Source organism: Nerophis lumbriciformis, linkage group LG15, assembly GCF_033978685.3.
Source record: "Nerophis lumbriciformis linkage group LG15, RoL_Nlum_v2.1, whole genome shotgun sequence".
In the NCBI taxonomy this organism is placed as follows: domain Eukaryota; kingdom Metazoa; phylum Chordata; class Actinopteri; order Syngnathiformes; family Syngnathidae; genus Nerophis; species Nerophis lumbriciformis.
The window spans coordinates 39,975,755-39,996,877 of NC_084562.2; the positions used below are offsets into that span (position 1 = coordinate 39,975,755).

The window sequence follows — 21,123 nt, forward strand, 5'->3', positions numbered from 1 at the left end:
AGGAATTCAATAATTATTTATAAAATATAACAACATTAAAACATTAATGTTCTTATTTTTCTGACACATGTCCAGCTGGGATTTGAACACTGTACTTTTGCTTGCAAGCCCAGCACTAACACAGAGCGACTTTATGAGTATCACATGACATTTGCCATTATATTCTTATCAGTTTACATGAAGCGTTTCGACATTCATTAATTGACATATATTGACCCCAAAACCAGTGAAGTTTGTTTGCACGTTGTGTAAATTGTAAATAAAAATAGAATACAATGATTTGCAAATCCTTTTCAACCTATATTCAATTGAATAAACTGCTACTTACTTATGTTCTAACTGGAAAATGTTGTTAATTTTTGCAAACATTAGCTCATTTGGAATTTGATGCCTGCAACATGTTTCAAAAAAGCTGGCATGAGTGGCAAAAAAGACGGAGGAAGTTGAGGAACGCTCATCAAACACTTATTTGGAACATCCCACAGGTGAACAGGCTAACCTTCCAACAACCTAACTACTCAGTGGCCTAGTGGTTAGAGTGTCCGCCCTGAGATCGGTAGGTTGTGAGTTCAAAACCCCGGCCGAGTCATACCAAAGACTATAAAAATGGGACCCATTACCTCCCTGCTTGGCACTCAGCATCAAGGGTTGGAATTGGGGGTTAAATCACCAAAATGATTCCCGGGCGCGGCCACCGCTGCTGCCCACTGCTCCCCTCACCTCCCAGGGGGTGATCAAGGGTGATGGGTCAAATGCAGAGAATAATCTCGCCACACCTAGTGTGTGTGTGACAATCATTGGTACTTTAACTTTAACTTTAATTGGGAACAAGTGGGTGCTATGATTGGGTATAAAAGCAGCTTCCATAAAATGCTCAGTCATTCACAAACAAGGATGGGGCGAGGGTCACCACTTTGTCAACAAATGCGTGAGCAAATTGTTTAAGAACAACATTTTTCAACCAGCTCTTGCAAGGAATTTAGGGATTTCACCATTTACGGTCTGTAATATCATCAAAAAGTGCACGTAAGCGGTGATATTACAGACCTTGGATCTCTCAGGCGGTACTGCATCAATAAGCGACATCAGTGTGTAAAGGATATCACCACATGGGCTCAGGAACACTTCAGAAAACCACTGTCAGTAACTACAGTTGGTCGCTACATCTGTAAGTGCAAGTTAAAACTATATTATGCAAAGCGAATGCCATTCATCAACAACACCCAGAAACGCTGCCGGCTTTGCTGGGCCCTAGCTCAATTAAGATGGACTGATGCAAAGTGGAAAAGTGTTCTGTGGTCTGATGAGTCCACATTTCAAATTGTTTTTGGAAACTGTAGACGTTGTGTTCTCCGGACCAAAGAGGAAAAGAACCATCCACTTTGTTATAAGCCCAAAGTTCAAAAGCCAGCATCTGTGATGGTATGGGGGTATATTAGTGCCCAAGACATGGGTAACTTACACATCTGTGAAGGCACCATTAATGCTGAAAGGTACATACAGGTTTTGGAGCAACATATGTTGCCATCAAAGCAACGTTTTCATGGACGCCCCTGCTTATTTCAGCAAGACAATGCCAAGCCACGTGTTACAACAGTGTGGCTTCGTAGTAAAAGAGTGCGGGTACTAGACTGGCCTGCCTGTAGTCCAGACCTGTCTCACATTGAAAATGTGTGGCGCAATATGAAGCCTAAAATACCACAACGGAGACCCCCGGACTGTTGAACAACTTAAGCTGTACATCAAGCAAGAATGGGAAAAAATTCCACCTGAGAAGCTTAAAAAATGTGTCTCCTCAGTTCCCAAACGTTTACTGAGTGTTGTTAAAAGGAATGGCCATGTAACACAGTGGTGAACATGCCCTTTCCCAACTACTTTGGCACGTGTTGTAGCCATGAAATTCTAAGTTAATTATTATTTGCAAAAAAAATAAATAAAGTTTTTGAGTTTGAACATCAAATATCTTATCTTTGTAGTGCATTCAATTGCATATGGGCTGAAAATGATTTGCAAATCATTGTATTCCGTTTATATTTACATCTAACACAATTTCCCAACTCATATGGAAACGGGGTTTGTATATCCACATTCATAATAGACCCAGGTCAGATATTACAAAAATGTGAATTGTACTGTTCATATTGACATGAAAATTGTTTATGTATGCCACATTGGGGCAAGAAATCTGAATTGATCTGCAGGGTGAACATAGCCTCAGTCCCTTCTACAAAAAATATAATTTATTTGGTGATTATGCACACATCATTTCAATAACATCCTGTGAATGTTTGCTAAATGTGGTAAAAAGCAGAAGAATTGCTGGCATTTAGTAAATTGATTGGCTGTTATCATGCCAAATTGCAAAAACAAAGGCACCATCTTTTTGCACAGCCTGATAAACAGCGGAATTCAATTAAACTCAAGCTGGATTCCCCACGTTGAAGAAAAGAGTTTCATTTGTGTAAATGACCCAATAAAACGTCTCCCCTGCTGTTTAATGCAGCAGCCCACTCAGAGTCAAAAAAGATGAGCAATCAAGCCTTTTGGAGGATTTCCTTGAAAGCCTTGACATTGTCACAGCCTGAACTCAATTAGAGATTGCAAAGGACCAGTTTGAATGTGTATCTTCACTTGTTCAGTTGTATACATCATTGTTTGGGCATAAAAAACAATTCTTAAAAAAATGCATTTTTTTCTGAAAAAAAACCCATCTCATTTACATCAAGTTGATAATATTGTATAAATACGTGATAGTAAAGTATAAAATGTACAGCATGGTAATACATGGTGCAAGTTAGTGGTGCCCTGTGTAGGTACGGTAATACTAGCTTCTAGGGCTGCAGCTATCGATTATACTAGTAATTGAGTAATATATTGATTAGTTTGTTCGATTAATTGGATTAAAACACTTAATAGCCTCAATGTGTATTTCAGGGGAAATGGTTTAAATAAATAAAGATTTGTCTGCTTGCTTTCATTCTTTTTTGGAATAAATGCATATCATCAACATTGAAATTGCACTTTTACATTTGTGCATTAATAATAATAATAATAATAATAATAATAATAATAATAATAATAAAACAATCTTTAGTGTTCATCACTAAAAAGATCACAGCACCCACACACCCCCGCTCTCATGTGAGCTCTATTGCAGCAGCCAAGCGGAATTTATGTTGCCGTATTTAGAGCAGTTTGAATCTTATCCATTTTTATAAGTTACTCTCATTGAACGATTGATGGAAGCAACAGAATATGAATTAAAGCTTTTTTCTAAGCGAATTCATCGATTTAATCGATTAATCGTCACAGCCCTCTTAGCTTCTATAGTCAACTGTAGGGAAGTAACAATATAAAAATGTAATATCACGGTTATTGCAACTAGAGATGTCGGATACGGCTTTTTTGCCGATATCCGATATTCCGATATTGTCCAACTTTTAATTACAGATTCCGATATCAACCGATACCGATATGTACAGTCGTAGAATTAACACATTATTATGCCTAATTTTGTTGTGATGCCCTGCTGGATGCATTAAACAATGTAACAAGTTTTCCAAAATAAGAGAACAACTTCAACTCAAGTTATGGAAAAAAGTGCCAACATGGCACTGCCATTATTATTATTGAAGTCGCAAAGTGCATTTTTTTTTTTAACATGCCTCAAAACAGCAACTTGGAATTTGGGACATGCTCTCCCTGGAATAATCCTGATACCCACTAAAACTATGAGAAATATTATACCTTGACTTTCACAAAGTGCATTATTTTGTATTTTTTTTTAAACATGCCTCAAAACAACAGCTACAAAAACAATGTAGGCATGGTGTCGTTAGTCAGTCACCGAGCTTGCTGGCTTGTTAGCCACGGCTACAGCACCGGCAATAACACACTCTTGTTGTTGCTGTTATGCTGCGCTCGCGGCGGTTCGATGAGGTCATCAAGCGTCGCTAGTAAACCTCTCATGCTGCAGTCGTCTACTCCTGTGTTGTGTGTGGGAGAGGGGAGAGGGGAGGGGCTGCTGAATGGGATATGTACCGCTCTGAACAGCGCCGTTTTAAAACGTCATTAATTTAACTTTTTGAAACCGATACCGATCATTTCCGATATTACATTCTGAAGCATTTATCGGCAGGCCGATATTATCGGACATCTCTAATTGCAACCAAAATTATGACTTTTAGCATTATTATTGGAGTAATATGGAAAGTGCTCAAAAAGTACTTATACACACACACACATTTTAATAACTGGAAATAGAAATGGAAATGTAGTAAATATGACATATTTAAAGCAGCACTAAGTAACTATTCAACCTTCATAAAACATTTTCATAACTTTTGGGATGATACGTGGACTTCCTTACAACTAATTGAGTGACACCTCTGTCTTGGCCGAAGGGGGTCTGTATCGCTTTCACTGGCACTTAACGACTTTGAGGAGGGTGGCAGGAACCTTGCCACACAAAAAACTACAAAGGTGCTGACTTGCTTTACGACATACGTCACTTTGCTTTTTCATTTTCATTGAAAAAAACGTAAGTAGATGTGAATAAATTCTGTGTGCTGCCAGAAAACAAAAAAAAAAAGAGGAAGAATAAGAACGCCTTTGTGCAATTACTGCTATCATGGCCAAAGCTCCGAAACAACTAAAGAAAAACGGAGCCTCCCAGGATAAAAGGACAGTGAAGGATCAACATTTCCCCGGCTTTCATTCTCTGGCATGAACTCAAACATGAGGAGGAATTTTGGCTGATGCTTCCTTGGCTCCGTTCCTGATAAACTATTAAGTAAATTCCGATGTTCAAATCAAAAGACTAATGCTAATGCTAGCTATCGGAAATTTGCGCTGCAGCAATAAATAGCCTTTAGCTTGATAGTTCGCAGTTGCTCACTACTTCCTTACAAAAAACTCTCCCGTCAGTCTTTCTTTGCTTCGGACCTGCATCTGCCCGATACATTCTTGGTAGTTGCGTCATGTTTGCGCCAGCCGACGTCAGTATGACGTTATACTATATGTGCCAGTCCTCATGGGAAATGTGGTCTCCCTTCTGGCAAAACACTACCACTTTGGTCCACTGGCGCCGCCAAAATCAACCAAAGCTAAAAGTTCTTAAATGGCACTTTAAGGTTTAAACCAGGGGTCCCCAAACTATGGCCCGCGAGAAGTCCCAAGTTTTAAAAAAAATAAAATAAAAACATTTGTATTTTTTTATTTTTTTTTTAAATTGTGTGAATGCTCCAAACATTTACACATATGGTTTTCTACACCAAAATTCATCTATTTATTCTTCTTCTTCTTCTTCTCCAGATTTTGGCGCGCTCTACCTTCCACATTTTTCACCAGATTCAAACCGTTCCAACTTCAAAATGTTCAGCCTATTCGGGAATCACGGGCTGTCCCTTGACAAATTCCCCAAATTCCCAGAATTCCAGGTTTTCCGGGACATTTTTCCCATTCAAAATGAATTGGCCATTTTTCAAACTTCCACCATTTCCACATTTTTCAACCGATTCATACCATTCTACCTTCAACATATTCTACTTATCCTAGAAATTCAAACTATTCTTTTTTCAAGTTAAAAAAAATTCCAAGATTTTCCAGAATTCCTGGTTTTCCAAAGGACTATTTTTACCCTTTTTTCTGGCGACTACTCCTTGCACATTTTTCAACCCAATTCAACCGTTCCACCGTCAAAAAATTCCTCTTAATCAGGACAAAAATACAAGGTTGTTTTTTGAAGTGGAAAAATTCCCAGTTTTTCTGAAATTCCAGGAATTCCGTAATACCTTTTCTAAATTCAACAGGTTATTACTTCAAAATTTCTCTACCGATTTGAAAAATTCCAACACTAACTCTACAGATCATTCAAGTTTTTTCAAGTTTTTTACTATTTTCAAAAAAATTCCCGCATTTCACCGAAATTTCCACATTTTTGGGAAATTCCCATTGAAATCAATGATACATTCTTCAAAGTTCCACAATTCTTCTTAAATTCATGCTATATTCTGTCAGCATTTCAGTTCAACTTCAGCATTGGAGCATTCACACGCAATTGCTTCAGGAATTGCCTCGTCTAGTTGTATTTTACAATCTGTCCATATATATATATATATATATATATATATATATATATATATATATATATATATATATATATATATATATATGGCCAAATTGTTTTAACCCAATGTGACCCCCGAGTCAAAAAGTTTGGGGACCCCTGGTTTAAACCTATAATAAGCTTCTATATATTTTACCTGATAGCTTCCTACGTCGCTTAGCAAACAACGGCAATTAATCTAAAGGCTTAGTGGCCACATGCGTGGACAGCACCTTTTAGCTTTTATTTCCAAAATTGTGTACACTACTGTATTGGGGTCTTACGGCCGCTTATGTGGACACTTATTCTGCTATCTGGTGGTGTCAGAAGAGTATAACATACAATGGAATTTGGAAAAAAAAGTGTAAAAATAAGAATTAGCATGTCACTAAACATGAAGTACACGTTTGTGTACTTATGGACTAAGCACATCATATCAAAAGATGATTCTTAGTTTTTATTCTAATTAGGGTCCAATAAGCCCAAATAGCAAAGATAAATAAAAAAAAAGCATGTAAACAAACAGCTTTGGCCTTAAGAGGTTAAAGAGAGACGGCGAGGGTTCTGAAGCTGAATCCGATCAAAAACAAAACAAAAAAATCACAACACTTTTCAAGTCACTTTTATGCATACTTGCCAACTTTGAGACCGCCGTAGATGTTATTGTCACATATGCATGTACAGTAGATGGCAGTATTGCCCTGTTTAAGAGTGTCACAACATTGCTGTTTACGGCAGACAAACTGCTTTACGGTAGACAAAAACGTGACTGCTGTTGTTGTGTGTTGTTACCGCGCTGGGAGGACGTTAATGAAACTGCCTAACAATAAACCCACATAAGAAACCAAGAACTCGCCCTCGATCATTCTACACTTGTAATGTGATTGGGCAGGCACGCTGTGTATATTGTGGGAAAGCGGACGTGAAAACAAGCTGTCGATACGTCACTCAGGTCCGCCTGGATTTCGGGAGATTTTCGGAAGAAAATTTGTCCAGGGAGGTTTTCGGGAGAGGCACTGAATTTCGGGAATTTCCCGGAAAATCCGGGAGGGTTGGCAAGTATGCTTTTATGGGAAATGTTGATTCAAAATCGGAGGAGAATGCTACTGTCAAGCTTGCTAGGGTTCGGAAGGAGGAAGAGCGAGCCAATGTGGAGTACGCTGGCACTTTGATGTGGCATCACAATTACTCGCTTTTATTTGCCATTCATGGGTGGTCTCGGAATGTATTTCGCTGGAACAGCAGGAATCTATCGTATCTATTTTGTTACACGTCTGTTTTTGTGTGCCTCCTACTGGCGATGTTGCTCCCCTTTCAGTTGCCATGGTTCCCAGGGGAATGCGGGAGTAACTGAGCACAGCTGGTTGTAATCAACTCATCATATCCAGTCTGATCATACCCACATGTTGGCGTGGGATCTTTCCACGGTACTTTCACCACTTTGTGTCCTCGGCAGTGCAACTACTACTTCAACCTTCTGTTTGAGTCATCCCGAGAAGTACACTCCCCCTTATCCCTTTTGTTTGTACTTTGTGCTCAGTCTTCCTGTCATCTTTCGAAGACCACCTTTTGTTATTTGTTCATTTTGTCCACCACCGACGCTGAGATCATTATTCATGCGTTCGTTATGTCTCGTCTCGATTACTGTAACATGTTATTTTAGGTTATATTTGGTACAAAATGCGGCTGCTAGACTTTTGACAAGAACAAGAAAGTTTGCTCATATTACGCCTATACTGGCTCACCTGCACTGGCTTCCTGTGCACTTAAGATGTGATTTTAAGGTTTTACTACTTACGTATAGAATACTAAACGGTCTGGCGCCATCCTATCTTGCTGATTGTACTGTACCATATGTCCCGGCAAGAAATTTGCGTTCCAAGAGCTCCGGCTCATTAGTGATTCCCATAGCCCAAAAACAGTCTGTGGATTTTAGAATATTTTCTATTCGGGTTCCAGTACACTGGAATGCCCTACCGGTAACAGTTGGAGATGCTACCTCAGTACAAACCCTGTTTCCATATGAGTTGGGAAATTGTGTTGGATGTAAATATAAACGGAATACAATGATTTGCAAATCCTTTTCAACCCATATTCAATTGAGTGCACTACAAAGACAAGATATTTGATGTTCAAACTCATTAACCTTTTTTTTTTTTGCAAATAATAATTAACTTAGAATTTCATGGCTGCAACACATGCCAAAGTAGTTGGGAAAGGGCATGTTCACCACTGTGTTACATCACCTTTTCTTTTAACAACACTCAATAAACGATTGGGAACTGAGGAAACTAATTGTTGAAGCTTTAAAAGTGGAAGGGTCTCCGCTGTCGTATTTTACGCTTCATAATGCGCCACACATTTTCGATGGGAGACAGGTCTGGACTGCAGGCGAGCCAGGAAAGTACATGCACTCTTTTTTTACGAAGCCACGCTGTTGTAACACGTGCTGAATGTGGCTTGGCATTGTCTTGCTGAAATAAGCAGGGGCGTCCATGAAAAAGACGGCGCTTAGATGGCAGCATATGTTGTTCCAAAACCTGAATGTGCCTTTCAGCATTAATAGTGCCTTCACAGATGTGTAAATTATCCATGCCTTGGGCACTGATGCACCCCCATACCATCACAGATGCTGGCTTTTGAACTTTGCGTCGATAACAGTCTGGATGGTTCGCTTCCCCTTTGGTCCGGATGACACAATGTCGAATATTTCCAAAAACAATTTGAAATGTGGACTCGTCAGACCACAGAACACTTTTCCACTTTGCATCAGTCCATCTTAGATGATTTCGGGCCCAGAGAAGCCGGCGGTGTTTCTGGATGTTGTTGATAAATGGCTTTCGCTTTGCATAGTAGAGCTTTAACTTGCACTTACAGATGTAGCGACAAACTGTATTTAGTGTCAGTGGTTTTCTGAAGTGTTCCTGAGCCCATGTGGTGATATCCTTTAGAGATTGATGTCGGTTTTTGATACAGTGCCGTCTGAGGGATCGAAGGTCACGGTTATTCAATGTTGTTTTCCGGCCATGCCATGGAGTGATTTCTCCAGATTCTCTGAACTTTTTGATGATATTATGGATCGTAGATGTTGAAATCCCTAAATTTCTTGCAATTGCACTTTGAGAAACGTTGTTCTTAAACTGTTTGACTATTTGCTCACGCAGTTGTGGACAAAGGGTTGTACCTCGCCCCATCCTTTCTTGTGAAAGACTGAGCATTTTCTGGGAAGCTGTTTTTATACCCAATCATGGCACCCACCTGTTCCCAATTAGCCTGCACACCTGAGGGATGTTCCAAATAAGTGTTTGATGAGCATTCCTCAACTTTATCAGTTTTATTGCCACCTGTCCCAACTTCTTTGTCACGTGTTGCTGGCAGCAAATTCTAAAGTTAATGATTATTTGCAAAAAACATTTTTTTTATCAGTTTGAACATCAAATATGTTGCCTTTGTTGCATATTCAACTGAATATGGGTTGAAAATGATTTGGAAATCATTGTATTCTGTTTATATTTACATCTAACACAATTTCCCATCTCATATGGAAACGGGGTTTGTATATCCCTAGCAGTGATGGAATTTGTAGAAAATATAGCTACAGCAATAGAAAAAAGCAACACACCGTTAGAGTATTTGTTGACTTATGTAAAGCTTTTGACACAATCGATCATTCCTTACTTCTGCAAAAATCGGAAAACTATGCCATCGGAGGTGTTTCACAACAGTGGTTAAGTAGTTTTTTAAGTAATAGATCTCAATATGTGGAAATTAGTAAGACTAAATCACAGCCAGAAAGAGTTACTTGTGGGGTTCCACAAGGCTCGGTATTGGGACCTAAGTTATCTATACTTTATTTAAATGATATTTGTTCAGTATCTAATAAATTGAAAAATTTAAATGTATTATGTTTGCAGATGATACCCATGTATATGAAGACTTGAAGGAAGTGTTGAGGATAATAGAGGTTGAGTTGATTCAGCTAAAAAAATGGTTTGATATTAAAGTATTAATGTCAAATTAATATTAAAGTTATCATTATATGATAAGACAACTAAATGTATGGTGTTTAGTGGTGCAAGGAAAAATTAAAATTAAACAAGTGGAAATTGATAAGAGTATATGAAATTAAATTCTTGGGAATAATAATTGATCATAAATTATGTTGGAAACCGCAGATTGAATATATAAAGGGAAAAAATATCCAAATCCATTGCTATCCTTTATAAAGTAAGAAACTTGCTGAATAGGAAATGTCTGCATATGTTATATTATTCTTTTATTTTTCCATATCTAACATATTGTGATGAAGTTTGGGGAAATGTTTCTAAAACAAACGTAGACCCAATAATTAAACTTCAAAAACGGGTCATTAGAATAATACACAAAGCGTGCTACTGTGAACCTACCAATCCATTATTAATACGTTCTAATGTGTTAAAATGTTCAGATAATGTGTGTTTAAAAACAATGGAAATTGTGTTTCGAGTAATGAAAAACAGCCTTCCAGCTTGTATTCTTAGGTCATTAAAATTAAGAGGAGACAACTATAATTCACGGGGGATATTGATTTTGGAAATATGTAAAGTAAGAACGAATATAGAATACAAATGTATTTCAGTTTTAGGAGTTAAATGGTGGAACAAGCTCAGTGATGAATTGAAGACATGTAGTTTTTTGTTCAGGTTTAAGAAAGCCTTGAAAGGTGAAATAATGGAAAATTATAAAAAATAGTAACGATTACTTTCATCCCATTTATTTTTTGAACGTTGATGTTCCAGGCAATCTAATTTTCAGTGAATGTATAGATTAGGCAAATATAAGCCTTGGCTTCAGCCTATTCCTTTTTCGGTCATTCTTTTTCTTTTTGTGTGTGTATGTGTATGATTGTTAATATGTATAATCTGTACTGTTAAATTGATCACGCAAAATGGTTGATTATATGACCGAAATAAACTCATTTCATTATTGTTTTATTTTTTATTGTGTTGTTCTTTTTCATCATTATTATTCAGAGCATATAAATAAAGTTAAAAAGTTAAAGTACCACACTAGGTGTGGTGAAATTACCCTCTGCATTTGACCCATCCCCCTGTTCCACCCCCTGGGAGGTGAGGGGAGCAGTGAGCAGCAGCCGTGGCCGTGCTTGGGAATCATTTTGGTGATTTAACCCCCAATTCCAACCCTTGATGCTGAGTGCCAAGCAGGGAGGTAATGGGTCCCATTTTTATAGTCTTTGGTATGACTCGGCCGGGGTTTGAACTCACGACCTACCGATCTCAGGGCGGAGACTCTAACCACATATAATATACACCTTGACTCACGTATGAACTTGAAGTGCCATCCCATTCCTAACACATAGGGTTCAATATGATGTCGGTCCACCTTTTGCAGCTATTACAGCTTCAACTCTTCTGGGAAGGCTGTCCACAAGGTTGCAGAGTGTGTTTATAGGAATTTTCGACCATTCTTCCAAAAGCGCATTGGTGAGGTCACACACTGATGTTGGTCGATAAGGCCTGGCTCTCAGTCTCCGTTCTAATTCATCCCAGAGGTGTTCTATCGGGTTCAGGTCAGGACTCTGTGCAGGCCAGTGAAGTTAACCTACACCAGATTCTGTCATCCATGTTTTTATGGACCTTGCTTTGTGCACTGGTGCACAGTCATGTTGGAAGAGGAAGGGGCCGGCTCTAAACTGTTCCCACAAGGTTGGGAGCATGGAAGTGTCCACAATGTTTTGGTATCCTGGATCATTCAAAGTTTCTTTCACTGGAACTAAGGGGCCAAGCCCAACACCTGAAAAACAACCCCACACCATAATTCCTCCTCCACCAAATTTCACACTCGGCACGATGCAGTCCGAAATGTACCGTTCTCCTGGCAACCTCCAAACCAAGACTCGTCCATCAGATTGCCAGATGGAAAAGCGTGATTCATCACTTCAGAGAAGGCGTCTCCACTGCTCTAGAGTCCAGTGGCGACCACTGCATCCGACGCTTTGCATTGGACTTGGTGATGTATGGCTTAGATCAGTGGTTCTTAACCTTGTTGGAGGTACCGAACCCCACCAGTTTCATATGCGCATTCACCGAACCCTTCTTTAGTGAAAAATAAAATGTTTTTTTTTTCAAATTCAAGACAAAGTTATATGGGGTTTTTTTACACAAAATGAACCGTGCATGAACATCACCTTGTTCAAAGAACAAAACCAACACAGTGCATTAACTCACAACAAATTACACACCTGCAAATCAGCTGGAAAATTAGAGGGAACAGTCTTTGGGGGTATCCATAATATCATCGGCGGTCACTCGGATGAGTATGACGATCCTCCTGGGAGGGGTGTATCCCTTTATGGAGGATGCCTGTGCGTGACTTTGTTTAACGTGGGGATACTGGTGCACAGACAGTCACCACACGATCCTTGACAGAATCGGGTCAGGGTACAGTGGCATGGAGTCCAAGACGACTGGGGACCCTTTTCTGCTGCAGCCTTCTTCCGCCATCGCAGCCGTTGTGGTAGTTCTTAATCTACCGTCTTCCACCTGCTCCGCCGTTGAGGTCTTCACCGTATCCCTGGCTAGGGGGCAGTCAGGTACTAAGCCTTTGCCAAGGGCCACCTGGGGTAACAGTAGTAAAGGGGTTAACCTCCTAGTGCCCCAAGACCCCATAGAGGAGCCTCCACTGCCGGATGCACTTTAACGTCATGCCCAGGACTCAAATATCCATAATACGCCGATAGCCCATGTGGTGATATCCTTTAGAGATTGATGTCGGTTTTTGATACAGTGCCGTCTGAGGGATCGAAGGTCACGGTTATTCAATGTTGTTTTCCGGCCATGCCATGGAGTGATTTCTCCAGATTCTCTGAACCTTTTGATGATATTATGGACCGTAAATGTTGAAATCCCTAAATTTCTTGCAATTGCACTTTGAGAAACGTTGTTCTTAAACTGTTTGACTATTTTCTCACGCAGTTGTGGACAAAGGGTTGTACCTCGCCCCATCCTTTCTTGTGAAAGACTGAGCATTTTCTGGGAAGCTGTTTTTATACCCAATCATGGCACCCACCTGTTCCCACTGCTGGATGCACTTTAACGTCATGCCCAGGACTCAAATATCCATAATACGCCGATAGGGATAAGTTTTTATTTACACGATGAGTCGGGTGTGTCATGACCTCTGCGGCCGAGACTCCACCGAACCACTGAGGCCAAATCACCGAACGCCTAGGGTTCGATCGAACCCAGGTTAAGAACCACTGGCTTAGATGCAGATGCTCGGCCATGGAAACCCATTCCATGAAGCTCTCTGCGTACTGTAAGTGGGCTAATTGGAAAGTCACATGAAGTTTGGAGCTCTGTACCAACTGACTGTGCAGAAAGTGGGGGAACTCTTTGCACTATGCGCTTCAGCATCTGCTGAACCCTCTCTGTCAGTTTACGTGGCCTACCACTTCATGGCTGAGTTGCTGTTGTTCCCAAACTCTTCCATTTTCTTATAATAAAGCCGACAGTTGACTTTGGCCGAGCGGAGTGGTTAGGACACCCGATTCTGATCATCTGGATGGATGGCCAAATACTTTTGGTGATATAGTGTATATATGATATACATATAGTCGTATCAAAGATGAATCACTTAAAAATACAGGAACATCTATATTTTTAAAGCGGAATTGGGCACATCCATAGTAAGCAACATTTGTAAGAGCAATCAAAATGTATAACAAACAATGTATTGCAATCAATGCATGCACGCCATCATCACTGTCTGGGACTCACTTGCTAAACCGCAGGCCTCCTGCGTGCATGTGGCTCTGGATCGTCTGCCAGCGCCCAGCCTTGCTTCCCCCAGTCACCATGCTCCGAACGCTGTCACTGCGACTGGGCCCTGCCCCTGCCCCAGCGCAAGCACCGACCCCGCTGTCACCGGCCCCCGGCGAGGGTCCAGCTCCGCCCTGCCCACACCTATCCACAGCCCCACTGAGACGGACAAACACGAGGGAAGGACCAAGAAAGGATACAAAGACGGAAGACGGACGGACGGTAGACGGACAAGGTTGGAGAGCAAGAATAAGTCAATGATGTCGGCCGCAACTGTTTAAAACGTGCGTTTTAGTCAACAACTTGTAGTGCTTTGAAGAAACGTAAAATAACACCTTCATTTGGGTGAATCATGCACACCGGGGGAGACATTATCATCACAATTAAGAGACTGCAGATGCGACAACATCAGACACTGGAAGAACTCTCGTTTATCTCAATTTAAAAGACTCACCTGCGGATCGAGTTGAAAACAACTTTAGCAGAGGAATTTATGCAAAATGTTTGACACTGAAATGCAAAGACAGCAACATCCTGTCTGCCACAGTGTTAATGCCACAAAGACAGGACATACAAGACTGAATCAGGACAGCCAACATTCCGACAAGACCACAATAAGGGTAAACTCGATGAGCTTGGCAGAACACCGGACTATTCTTTCTCGACTGTGCAACTTTTACTTTTACTGGCAAGCAGTTTCCCCCATGTGTCCCCTGCACTATCAGCCAAAATGCTGCTAATATTGGAGTAACTGTATCAAGAAAGGGTTTTCTCAGGAGATCAGAGAAACTGCACTGTAATGTGTATAGAAAATGACTTATCCTTCAGGTTGCTTGATTAAAAAAAGTTGTTCTGATAAATTGAATTTATGGATGTATTAAGCCATAATTGTTGATATCATTTAGAGACGGGATTTATGGCTCTGTCAAGGGAGCCAGACCTTTCCTTTCAAAGAGCCGTTCAAAAGACTAGATCGTTATTGCAGTTTTTGTTTTTTTTCATCAAGAAAACAATTATAATGTCATATGGATCAAAATAATTTCCATTTTACACCAATATTACTCTACGAGTGGGAATTGTTTTTAAATATTGGCTATTTGTAAACATTCAGTTAGGTGTTGGCATATCCTTATCACTGGTTTGATTCTCAGGCTAGCGGACTGTTCAATTTGTCCAAGAAGACGTTTCGCCTCTAATTCCAAGTGGGCTTCATCATTCATGCTCACAGACTTAGATTGGTCAGATATACTTTAGCCCAGTGGTTCTCAAACTTTTTTGTTTTGTTTTTTTTAACCAAGTATTACCTCAGAAAACACTTGGCTCTACAAGTACCGCCATAATGGCCAACAGTAAAACACAGTAGCGTAGTAGGCAGAGGTTTTGTTTAACAATTACCGTATTTTTCGGAGTATAAGTCGCACCGGAGTATAAGTCGCACCTGCCGAAAATGCATAATAAAGAAGGAAAAAAACATATATAAATCGCACTGGAGCTATGAAAAAAACTATGAAAAAAACTGCGACTTATAGTCCGAAAAATACGGTATATGTAATATTTAACATTACATACAGTTTGAACAGTAATAACCCATCAGGCACAAGACATTAAAACAACGTTGAGATCTTGTTGAATTAGGTCCTGACGTTAAGCAACTCAAACCTAACATTGGAACAACATGTTTTTGACAACGTTTAAACAATGTTGGGTTTTGACGTTGATTTGACCATTACATTTTGGTCATTCTCCAACCAATATTTTCACGCTGATTTGACCAATGAAATTGGGCATTTCCCGTTATTAGACATCAACGTTGTCTCAATTTACAAATAAAACCATAATGAAACATCAGTTTTAAAAGACATGTATGTTTAATCAACGTCTTGTGCCTGCTGAGACTGTGTTTGAATATAAGAAAATAAAACACTGTACTTTAATCAAGTGACTCTGTTATGATCTGGTGTTGGATCATAGTTTATTTTGGGTTTTGAGTCACTTGTGATATAAGTTATGTTTCAGCAATCCTGTTTTGTGTTGTCTTGGTTGTCATGGGTACTGATTGTTTTCGCCTGCATCTGATTAGTGTTCGGGACTCAAACCTGTTCCCGGGCACTAATCAGAGAGCTATTTAGTCCTGCTTTTTCCCGTCACTCAGCCTGGTGCTTTTGTTTGCTTTAGGCAACTTAAATAATGCCTCTGATTAGCGCTCGGGAAGCAGATGAGCGGTCAAGCACTAATCAGAGACAGGTGAACACAATGAGTGACCATCACAACCAAAACAAACTCACAGGAGCACAACCAAGAACTAAAGCAGTCCAAAACTAACAGAAAATAACTAAACAAACATGATCCGGACCACGGATCATGACAGACTCTTTGGCATACCACTAGAGAGAGCCTGTGTACCACTAGTGGTACATGTACCACAGTTTGAAAATCCCTGTTTTAGTTTATTCTAACAACTGTAGTCTATTTTGAATTTTCCCTGACCTAAAATACTTTGTGGCCCAATAATATTTTACAATACAGAAAAAAATACACAAATGTATGTATGCATATAAAAATTATATATCAAACAAGAATAAAAATTAGGACACATTAGAAATGTGAATACACAATTGTACTGCCCTCCCTGGTGTGTATGCTTGAACTACTTTACATATTCTCATCAGAACAACAAACCAGAAAATTTACTGATTTTCTGGCGTGTAATGGCCGATGATCTGCATGTGTATAAAAATGGCTCCCAAACGAACTGCTATCAATTGTAAGTCGGTTCTCATCGTTCACTTAGAACATGGGTCGGCAACCCGCGGCTCCGGAGCCGCATGCGGCTCTTTGATCACTCTGATGCGGCTCAGCAGCTTACTTGCTGAATAAATGGGTTATACTTGTATAGCGCTTTTCTACCTTCAAGGTACTCAAAGCGCTTTGACACTATTTCCACATTCACCCATTCACACACACATTCACACACTGTTGGCGGGAGCTGCCATGCAAGGCGCTAACCAGCAGCCATCAGGAGCAAGGGCTGAAGTGTCTTGCCCAAGGACACAACGGACGTGACGAGGATGGTAGAAGGTGGGGATTGAACCCCAGTAACCAGCAACCCTCCGATTGCTGGCACGGCCACTCTACCAACTTTGCCATACCCCCCAATTTTCCCGCGAGACTTCCGGATTTCAGTGCCTCTCGCAGAAAACTCCCGGAATCAATATTCACCGATTTTCACCCTTACAGCTATAATAAGGGCGTGCCATGATGTTACAACATTTGGCGCCCTCTACAATCTGTATTAACAGCGTGCCAGCCTAACACTTATTATACAATATACATCTTCTGCTTGCACACGTATGTGACAGCAAGGCATTCTTGGTCAACAGCCACACAGGTTACACTGACGGTGATCATATAAAACAACTTTAACACTCTTACTAATAATGCGCCACACTTTGAACCAAAACCAAACAAGAATGACAAACACATTTCGGGAGAACATCTGCACCTTAACACAACATAAACACAACAGAACAAACACCCAGAATCCCATGCAGCCCTAACTCTTCCGGGATACATTATACACCCCTGCTACCACCAAACCCCGCCCCTACCCCAAGCCTGCTCCCTCACACATCAACCCCCCCCCCCCCCCCCCCCTCTCTCTGTGCGACGGTTGAGGTGGGCGGGGTTTGGTAGCGGGGGTGTATAATGTATCCCGGAAGAGTTAGGGCTGCATGGGATTCTGGGTATTTGTCCTGTTGTGTTTATGTTGTGTTACGGTGCAGATGTTCTCCCGAAATGTGTTTGTCATTCTTGTTTGGTGTGGGTTCACAGTGTGGCGCATTATTAGTAAGAGTGTTAAAGTTTTTTTTTTTATACAGCCACCGTCAGTGTAACCTGTGTGGTTGTTGACCAAGTATGCCTTGCTGTTACCTATGTGAGCAAGCGGAAGTCCCATACAACATGTGACTGATCAGGCACTCTGGTAATAGTGGGCGCTATATACTGTACCATTACGGCACGCATGACGCTGACAAGCGCTATTCAGTTAGAACCCGCGTGCCGCACCAGCTTAAAAATTCCATATAAAAGGTGTGGACAGCATTTCTGAGACCCCTGGTTTACACATAGCACAAAGTAAAAAAAAAACTTTGCATGCAGTGTTATTTCATTTAAAACTTCCAAAAATGTTTGCGGCTCCCATTGTTTTCTATAATTTGTGAAACTGGTCAAAATGGCTCTTTGACTGGTAAAGGTTGCCGACCCCTGACTTAGAAGAACCAACAGTCACCTCTCTACTATTGGTGTGTTCTTTTTGTACTAGGAAGTCGGAATTTACGAGTTTCTAGTTGGACATTTCAACTAGAACACCCCTCGAGGTCGGATTTCCTATTCGGAAAGTCGGAGCATTCTCAACACACCCGAGTTGGCTTCAAAGATGGCTGCTCTGATTGTAAACAATAATGTAAGCTTCTATGATATCCGTTATTTGCACTTCTGTTTCGTTTTTTGTCGGACTAAATCAGCAAAATGCAATGTATTGTTGGATGTTAACATGTGGTAATGTTACCGTAGTGTAAACCAAATTTTTTTTTAATGTGGTATACATTTTACATCACTAGCAATAGTGTCTTTGTGATAGAAAGTTGCAGAAGGTGTGCATATTTTCCCATAAGTGGTTTATATTCAGACAAGGTAAGCGCAAATATAGCTTTTGAGCCTGTGGTCATCTTGATTTCCGACCACGTAACTGGAACGCTCACAACTAGGCTGTGATGTCATTCCCTGCTCCGACTTCCAACTTCAAAGGTAAATTGAATGTAGCATACCATTGCTTTGGAGTACAGTGACGCTATGTGCTTTCCTTTAATGTACAATTTAGACTGACTGGCAACATTATTCAATGCCATGTATGTACAAATGAATTTAAATATATTTATGTCACATAACTGTTTTACAGTAGGACATCTACTGTATATAATCCTGAGAACCAGGGTTTGTGTGTTGCAAAACAGAACCCTTTTTCCCCCAAAATGTATAACTTTGACAAAAGAAACAAATCATGGGTCTTGACATGCCTGTACGAGAAGTTATTTGTTTGTGAACGTCACATTGCTCGACTCATTTCTCAGAATGTATGTACGGTATGTATTTTTACAGTTCAGATAATGGTTTATCATGTTTTTTAAACTTTCCCCTTCAGTTTGGGATCACATTTATATAGTTGTTGACAAAAAAGGTAAAGCCCAAATTCAACCTTTACAAATCGCAGCATTGCAACATTTGATTGGGAACAAGTTATGTAGGATTATTACTTATTTATTTCTATCAAAATATGAGCAAGTAAAAAAAATAAATCAAATAACCCAGAATTATTGAGACATGTTTGACTGATTTGGTGGATATAAAGATTCCTTTTTTATTTATAAATGACATTGTAAATGGGTATTTGGTGGGTAGATTTAGAAATGTATTGTATTGTACTGTATTTTGTATATCATATGATGATGTATATTTTAACTTTGGTCCCTGTCCATAAGCTGTGTGCTTCTAGGGATGACCTTTTTTCAGAACGGATTCTGATATTAACAAAATAAACTATAATGAAATATAATATTATTATTACTTATGTCTGTCTGTCAATAAATAAATAAATACAATAAATTGTGCTTATTGATCTGTATGAGTGTGCTACAATACAATAATTATGGTAAATATTTAAAGTCAACAAAGAATAAAAATGTATTTTTGCACACTTTCCATCCCAGCAGGCACAAAACTTTGATACAACGTTGATTATACACACATGTCCTTTAAAACTGACTTTGAAACAATGTTGCAAAATAGTTATAATTGTAAATTCAGTCCAACGTTGGATCCACGTTGTTGGTTGACCACATTTCATTGGTCAAATCAAAGTCACAACTTGACATTGAATTAACATTGTCAATAAGCGTTGTTTCAACGTTGTATTTGTGTCGTGGACTATTGGTTGGGAAATGACCAAAATTAAATGGTAAAATCAACGTCAGAACCCAACATTGATCAAACGTTGTCAAAAAGCATGTTGTTTCAACGTTACGCTTGAGTTGCTCAACGTCAGCACCTAATTCAACAAGTTCTCAATGTTGTTTTAATGTCTTGTGCCTGCTGGGATATGTTGAACTCTACAGGTGTAAATTGTAAAAAAGTATGGAAGAGAATAATATCTTGTAACAAAAGTTACCGTAACTTCCTTGTCACTGAAGGTAGGAAAGTGAGTTAGGAATGAAATAATCTGTGGTGTGTCAGTGAGCAACATATGTAATATTGAGCATTTTTTCACAGCATTATTGTATTCCACTTCATAATGTAATAAATGCATTGTGAAATACAAGATGCAGATGAAGAATAATGTTTTTTTTAATTTTCAATACAAAATATGAGATGTGGATAGCAACATTTGCTTCATGTTTTTGACAAAACAAGCATATTCAGTTTGTTTGGGTTGAAATAAGCTATGCAAATAAATGTCACCAAAATGAGTAGCTCTTGGCCAATTTTTATTTTGTAAAAGTAGCTTGCACAGGAAAAAAGGTCGGTGTCCACTGCAGAGGACGCTAGTTCCGAGGAGGATATCAATCTATTCAGACAGGTTTTAAGGATAATAGATGGTTTTAGTGGTTGACTCGTGCTTGCAGATTGGTTTAGTGTCCACTCAGTGATGTGAGTGTGAATGATTGTTTGTTTATATTTTACCTGTGGTTGACTGGCGATCAATTAAAGGTGTAGTCCGCCATTAAGGATGGGCGATATGGCCTAATATTTATATTGCAATATATATTGCAGACTACTGCAATAACAATATATATATATATATATATATATATATATATAACAAAATGTTTTTTGGAATGTAAATGATAATGGAACCATTTCCAAACAGGTTAAAAAGTTCCCACTTTAGTTGCTGATGCATGCGGTAACATATTGCTTAATTTTCAGTAGTAATATTTTCTCAAAACTATTATTAATCTACTGTTAATATCTGGTAATTTTCTGTTGTAACATGGTTGAACTGTATCTACACATTACAATACTTCACATTTGTTTTGGGCGATGCTATTGTCTATGACAATGCTGATACTTTGGGCACCTCTCGATTCGATTACGATTACGATTCAGGAGCTACAATTTGATTACAAATCCATTATTGATGCA

General features: G+C 39.5%; 1 protein-coding gene across 2 annotated transcripts in view; it reads right to left on the bottom strand.

Moving 5' to 3' along the window:
- LOC133616116 (synaptotagmin-7-like) overlaps positions 1-21,123 on the bottom strand; it is a 463,372-nt gene that overhangs the window by 181,615 nt on the left and 260,634 nt on the right. Inside the window, exon 5 of one of the 2 annotated variants that reach the window (XM_061975227.1) lies at positions 13,885-14,085. The exons of the other annotated variant lie outside the window; for it this stretch is intronic. Within the exon in view, the coding sequence (XP_061831211.1) occupies positions 13,885-14,085 (201 nt within the window). The remainder of the gene's footprint in view (positions 1-13,884; positions 14,086-21,123) is intronic. 2 annotated transcript variants of the gene reach the window in all.